The following is a 7,961-nucleotide window of genomic DNA, read 5'->3' as shown; positions in this document are numbered from 1 at the left end:
CCTTGAAATTCAAATCTAAAAATCGCTGGGAAATATTTCCTCAAATCTAGATATATTTTCTCTATGTTTTCGCTAGAAACTAGAAAATAATTTCTCAAATCTAGAAATGTTTTCTCTCAAATCTAGAATTTTTTTTTTTATCAAATCTGGGAACATCTCTTTAATATAAACATGTCATCTCTCTAAAATCTATTCTTCTCTCTAAATCAACAAATCTTCTCCCTTTAAGTAATTACTTTTACTATAAAATTTTTCATATGACTTTACTAAATATATTTGTGTGAAAATTTACAATATTTCAATATATCTGAACACTTGACTGGCATGTAAATATTATATTTACATATCTATACTAAAATATATAATATATATGTTATTATACAAACAAATAATGCTGTTAATAATATAATCTTGTAGACAATATTTCCAAAAAAAAACTTTTCAAATACAGAAAAAAACACAGAAAAAAGGAAAGAAACCTGAATTAATAAAAAAAAAGACAAAAATACTGGATGGAAGAGGAAATAATATTAAATAATTTATTAAATAAAAAGAAAAACATTTGGACGGATTTATTGTTTGATGTGTTTTAAATACATATATATAAATGACATATTTTGTGGTTGTAGTGTGTCAGTCAGTCTAAATTGGTATAAAGGAAACTGTACCACCTGAACCTGATTCCAGCTACTGATAACAGTGTTCAAAGTGAAAATCTGATTTCAAGTTCTCTTGTAATTGAATAGAACCCAGTATGTGAAGTCATAAAACCTTATAGTAATCATGTAGTCAAGGCCATAATACAGAATATCTAACATATCATTAATTACTTGTATTGCACAAGTCAATGCTGGTTTCATTAATGCTGTATATTAAATCATCATACAAATAATATTCAAAAATTATTACAATTATTGGGCAAGTTTCACATAGTAACATGTTTTTTTTCTGAAGTTCTTTTATGCAGTATTGTTAAAGAAATTTGAATTGTTTTGTAGATTTGATTTGTATAAGAGTTCATTTTGGTCATTAATTTTCTTAAAAATGAAAAATGCAGCATCAATCAAATATATCATAAGCATAGAACTTGATATTAAGAAGATGACATTAGACAAATAAAGTTGATATGTGTTACATTAGCATTTAGAAATCAAACAATCTACAACTAAATTGAAATATAATCTAAAACATGCAAACAAGTTCACAGGTACACACAAACTAGTTTAATATAATTTTGACAATAATGAAGAATACTGATAAGGCGGTACAATGCTAGATAACATATAAAGCTACAGCTGGAATGTGAGGAAACAAGATGGCTACATAATCTATGACCAGATGATTGCACAAGTTGTCTTCTCATATTTTCACCGCCATATTCTACAGGTATTATCTTTACTTCCTGAAATTACAAAAACAAATTCAAACATTCTGTATTGTAAATTTACTAAGGACATTATGTTCTTTTTATAAAGGGATAAGATTAATATTGCCTTTATGAGCTGATATAGCTTAATATAAGTTATGTGTGTCACTTATTAGTATTAAAATCTGACAATCTGTTCTCCTACAATTGAACAAACACCTACTATCATGAATTATATTGTTAATAATTGCATCTTAGTATAGCTTGTATGTGATTAAAATCTTAACTTACAAGGGGCGTTTGTGTCAAATTGTAGCAGAACTTGATGTTGAAGTTTAATTCTGGAACATGTTACGGATTGCTAAATTAAGCTAGTAAAACTTATATCTAGACTACTGTATACCTTTAAATGATGAATATCAAAATGCACAAAAGAGAAACCTCTTACTTTAATTTTGAATACGACTGATTCACCTACCTGTGATGATAGTATTCCCTTCATAATTAAATGTACAACTAAATATTTCATCAGAATGACCCTCTAATACTTGTTTACAATCTCCTGTTTCAGGGTCCCAGATTCTAGCAGTTTTATCAGAACTAGCAGTTAATACTTTAGTACCTTGCGGATTAAAACATATCTGAAAAAAATATCCGAGGTAAGATTCTGGTCATTATGTTTTTTGTTCAAAGAAAATAAGAAAATTGTTGTCTATTTACTTCATATTTTCTCTGATCTCATGTTATATATTCAATATATAGTTACATATAATATACTGGCAAATTACTGGAAATCATACTATGTTTTAGGTACTACAAGTATATTTCTACTTATGATTTTCTTCATGAAGACAGGTTATGCAGTATGCAATAAAGCAATTTTTTCTAGGACAGTCTGTGGTATTGGTCAATTCTACACTGCTGACACACATTTATGATGTACTCATATAAATCCTTCCAATATACATCATTGTGTGATCTTATCTTTAAATCTATTCAGATTAGCAAGTCAAAATTCAAAACTATAATTATAACACTAAACAGGGCTCCAAATGCAAGTGGAAATAATAATTTGTATCAGTTTACCTTAGAAATTTCCCCTTCATGTCCTTCAAATTTCGATATTAGATTATGTGTGATAGCATTATAACATCTAGCAGTACCATCAGCAGAAGCTGTTAATAAATGTTGTCCTGTATAATCAAACGCTACATCTAATACTTCATCTTCATGACCACGTAATGTTCCTATACATCTACCTAAAATATATAAGTATACCATTAGTTATGATATGAGACCTGAAGTTATGATATCATACAGGTATAACATTAGTTCTGATATTAAACCTAAAGTAATAATAGCATAAAGGTATAACATTAGTTATGATATGAGACCTGAAGTTATGATATCATACAGGTATAACATTAGTTATGATATTAGACCTGAAGTTATAATATCATATAAGTATAACATGACATGTGACATTTAAAAAGAATTTTTGAATATAATGTATGTCATAGGAGGAAAAGAGGAAAATGTTCTTACCAGAATCAGTGTCCCATATTTTACATGTTTTATCCATAGAACCTGTAGCTATTAATGAACAGTCCCAGTTAAATTGAGCACTACTTATTTCAGCTTTATGACCTATTAATGTATGAACTTGTCTGAAAACCAAAGAAATGACGTAATAAATTTTCTTTAATCTATTCCATAGTGATCATAGTTCAGTAGAAATATTGGTTAGTTATCATTAATTTAGTTTTTACCCAGATAATAGATGCTATGAACCATCATTTATATAAATTTATGCAAACTGTCCAAATGTAGTATCCCACACTGATACAGTATGATCAAATGATCCTGTTATTAATAATATACCAGTAGAATTAAATAATACTTACTGTCCAGATCTTGTATCCCACACTGATACAGTATGATCAAATGATCCTGTTATCAATAATATACCAGTAGAATTAAATAATACTTACTGTCCAGATCTTGTATCCCACACTGATACAGTATGATCAAATGATCCTGTTATTAATAATATACCTTTAGAATTAAATAATACTTACTGCCAAGATCTTGTATCCCACAATGATACAGTATGATCAAATGATCCTGTTATTAATAATATACCAGTAGAATTAAATAATACTTACTGTCCAGATCTTGTATCTCACACTGATACAGTATGATCAAATGATCCTGTTATTAATAATATACCAGTAGAATTAAATAATACTTACTGCCCAGATATTGTATCCCACACTGATACAGTATGATCAAATGATCCTGTTATTAATAATATACCAGTAGAATTAAATAATACTTACTGCCAAGATCTTGTATCCCACACTGATATAGTATGATCAAATGATCCTGTTATTAATAATATACCAGTAGAATTAAATAATACTTACTGTCCAGATCTTGTATCTCACACTGATACAGTATGATCAAATGATCCTGTTATTAATAATATACCAGTAGAATTAAATAATACTTACTGCCCAGATCTTGTATCCCACACTGATACAGTATGATCAAATGATCCTGTTATTAATAATATACCAGTAGAATTAAATAATACTTACTGCCCAGATCTTGTATCCCACACTGATACAGTATGATCAAATGATCCTGTTATTAATAATATACCTTTAGAATTAAATAATACGTACTGCCAAGATCTTGTATCTCACACAGATACAGTATGATGAAATGATCCTGTTATTAATAATATACCAGTAGAATTAAATAATACTTACTGTCCAGATCTTGTATCTCACACAGATACAGTATGATCAAATGATCCTGTTATTAATAATATACCAGTAGAATTAAATAATACTTACTGTCCAGATCTTGTATCTCACACTGATACAGTATGATCAAATGATCCTGTTATCAATAATATACCAGTAGAATTAAATAATACTTACTGCCCAGATCTTGTATCCCACACTGATACAGTATGATCAAATGATCCTGTTATTAATAATATACCAGTAGAATTAAATGATAGAGATATAATTTCAGCAGAATGACCCTGAAACATACATACACAATATCAATATTTGAAATATCAAAACAAAACCCTGGAATATGTTGTGACTGACAGAACACTTCTCACTGTATTGAATAGAATGGTTGACTAGTTTACTTCTTGCTAAGTCATTTTATAAAACTTCATGATATTTTTCTACAGAAAGTTTTGTTGTTCTCACTTTCAATCAAGTTCCTTGGGTAGTTTTGAGCATTACAAATGACAGCTAACTATCCTTTTAAGCTTCTATCAATTTTACTTACATTAAGTGTATTTAATTCAGCACCAGTTTGTACATCCCATAATTTAGCTGTGGTATCCATACTACCTGTAGCTATTACAGAACTCTGTGGGTTGAATGCCAAACATACCTAAAATATAACCATAAATCCTGTTATATATCTTTTAAAGTAATTCAGAAGTTCAAGACGTGATAAAAGGGCCTAAACCTTATGTTTTATATCAGATTCAGTACTTACTATTTCTGCTGTATGACCTCTAAATGTATGGTAACATTTACCAGTTTCAGCACTCCATAATTTACAAGTTTTATCAAACGAACCAGTGGCAATCTTATCCCTAAAATAATTCAAATTTAACTTTTAAACTCAGAATGCTTATATCAAAGTATGGTTATACGCTTAACAATATTTAGTAGCAGCCTTTCAATCCTTGTACAATTTTACCTCCTAAATGAACATATATGGGTATTTTTTTTCTGAAGTTTATGCCTTAAAACCAGTTGCCATTTTGGTTATTGTTGGGTACTTTTTTCAACTAATTTTTTACTAATAAATAAGATATGAATATATTTTGGTTAAGCTACCAGATAAATCAATACTAGTTTCATCTTAACATTCGTTGCTTAATGGGTTACATTTGTGTACAAATAAAATAAAACTTACCCAAAAGGGTTATTAAAGGCTATGGCATATACAACATTTCTATGACCTTCTAATGTATGTAATTCTTCACCAGAGGCTGTATCCCATACTTTACATGTTCTATCATAGCTCCCTGTTATAAAACTATCAACACAAAATAGTTTCAGACAGATCTTTTGATTTCTGTTGGAGTCATATTTTAATTTTGCAATACTATGAGATATTCAACAGGCACAAATCAAAACAATATAAAAATGTGCAGAAAAGAGATAAATCAGATTCAGAGGCAAAATTAGATATTGATAGTGAAGAATGCCCAAACTAGACTTATAAATAAAGGCAGATTTGCACAAATTAATCAAGGTAATTAATAGATCATTATGCGTTGGTGTGTAGTATCTTGGTTGATTTTCCTTCAGACTAATTTGCCTGTGGTTATTTCTCTATGATTGTTAGCTAGGCACTGGTAGAACTCTTGGTCATTTGACAAATATCTTATTTGAACTAATTCATTGCTTAGTCATTATCTATTTCTCTCGAAAAATAAAATAATTACCTACCTAGAGCCTGATTTATTAAATGCTACATTAGTTAATGGAAGGATATGTGCTCTTAAAACCTGAAATAATATAAATTGGTTATTCTAGAAGAAAGACTCTAGTTGATATACAAGATCAGTCTATTTTGTTTGAAATGGAATAAAATCAGTAGTTAGAACTATATAAAACAGACTTATATTGTGATCATGACTTCTTAAACGACATAAAAATGGACAGGTCATGTTTATATTTTGAATCATATCAGGATGTGGATCAATATCTTTGCTCAACTTTACAGTCAATGAAGATATCTGTCATTCATATAGTATAAAAAATTGCATATTGTAAGAAATATGCAGTCAAGAGAGACTAATAAAAGGTGCCCCCATTTAAAAACATGGAAGCTATCACTTACTTTAAACAAATAAAAATAACGATCTTCAACATGACACAATTTTTCTTGTAAACCTGGAGATCTAGTTAAGGTACATAACATTTGAAATATAAAATGGGAAGCTTTATCTTTAAAATGTAATATTGTAATCATAGGGATAGCCAGGCAAGGTAATAAGCTTATATGCCAATAGCAGAAAGTATTTTCTTTTGTGGCATCAATTTTAATAACTTTAACATGGGAATCAAATCAAAGTACACTATATTACTACTGTGAATCCGAGTCCATGTCTGACAACTTTTGACGGCTCCAATGAGATATCTTGGATCAGATGTTGATACAACGTTTCATCAGAATAGGATGTATCAATCTCATCTATAGTTATTTCACCATATAAAGGATACGAACAATGAGTTTATGAACTTGTTCAGCTTTACTAGCTGATATTAATGGTTCTTTTCTGGTAATTTCATCAACTATACTATCAACATCTGTCCTGAAAATACAATTCAAATCATTTCAATCAGAACAGTTTCAAAGCAACTTATTTTCAAGCCTAAGATTTTGGAATGATGTTTTTTACAAACATGCCAGAAAAATACCTGTAAATTAATGCATATATTCAGGAATTACTCAATCAAAGTAAAAAAATATCTACCGGTAATGAAATTGATTCAAAAGGAATTTCAAAATTACTTACTCTGGTTTTAGATCTAATAAATCTATTGATTTCGTCTTCAATTTCTCACCCTGTTCATATTCTAATATGATACCTTAAAATAGTAAAAATCTTACTTAATAAATAAGCTTACATTGAAATAAAATCAAATAGGCTATTAATAACCTTCAAAAGAAACAAATCATTTCATATTGAGGTTGGTCAAGTTGACAAACTCTACCACACAGACTAAGTATAAGCTGTTCCGATATGCTTAAATCATTTGTATCTGGAGTCCTACAGAAGACATCTTTAATATTGTAACAAACTTACTTTGACTTTGTTTACAGAGCTGAGATATGATGTGCAGTAAGCCCATTGCCTGTAGGCCTATCAAGTAGGCTACGTGCCTAACATGGCCCCCAAAATCTTAAAATTTTGATCACACCTTTACTCAAGCATGAGAAAGCCTTTCACAGTAGACATAATGAATCATTTAATGTGTAAGCTCATCTACTTTAATGACGGAGGAAAATTGTTCTATAAGTTTATAAAAGATTAGGCCCATCTTACCAAAACCTGTCTATGTCACTGTCTAGTTTGCTTTGTTTTGATCCTCGTCTCATGACTCATGTGGTTGATAATATTGTTCTTAGACCAATTTTTCCAATCTCTTATAAAAATAACTAATAAAATATCGACTTAAATGATTTAGAAATGTTGTACAAACCTGGTGGATAATAACGCAGTAAAAATCTCTTCAATTTCATTTTGTTTTACTAAAATATTACCCCTGAATCAAAGACATCCAACATGGAGAAGCGTCCTTAGTTTTCTGAAATGGAGACTTTGATAAAGGGGGATAACTCTAATAATATTCCAGACAAGTACGAACTTGCATCTGAATTTAAATCGGATTGAATCTAGTTTGATTAGAATAACAATGAAACTATAATTATATTAGCCAATAAATCAATTAAAAGCGAATGTCATCAGGTGTATTTTACGCGTTATACGCTCATTTACTTAACATTTATCATATTACCGTTATGTTTATCTTTGAAAATT

The 7,961-nt window shown here is 29.2% G+C and overlaps 1 protein-coding gene across 1 annotated transcript; it reads right to left on the bottom strand.

Annotated features, from left to right (window-relative positions):
* Window positions 1–961: 961 nt before the first annotated feature.
* On the bottom strand, window positions 962–7,717 carry LOTGIDRAFT_236399 (hypothetical protein). The gene is made up of 13 exons (XM_009067227.1): window positions 7,624–7,717; window positions 6,936–7,008; window positions 6,640–6,731; window positions 6,257–6,309; window positions 5,863–5,921; window positions 5,324–5,446; window positions 4,898–4,997; window positions 4,682–4,789; window positions 4,315–4,421; window positions 2,912–3,033; window positions 2,453–2,625; window positions 1,845–2,007; window positions 962–1,402 (listed from the first exon to the last, which is right to left on the bottom strand). The coding sequence occupies exons 1-13, from the start codon at window positions 7,661–7,663 to the stop codon at window positions 1,368–1,370; spliced, it is 1,248 nt and encodes a 415-aa protein (XP_009065475.1). The 5' UTR covers window positions 7,664–7,717; the 3' UTR covers window positions 962–1,367.
* Window positions 7,718–7,961: the final 244 nt, after the last annotated feature.

The sequence above is a fragment of the Lottia gigantea genome (genome assembly GCF_000327385.1).
Source record: "Lottia gigantea unplaced genomic scaffold LOTGIsca_80, whole genome shotgun sequence".
Classification (NCBI taxonomy): Eukaryota; Metazoa; Mollusca; class Gastropoda; family Lottiidae; genus Lottia; species Lottia gigantea.
The sequence above is the reverse complement of the archived record's forward strand: the minus strand, read 5'-3'. Positions and strand labels throughout refer to the sequence as shown.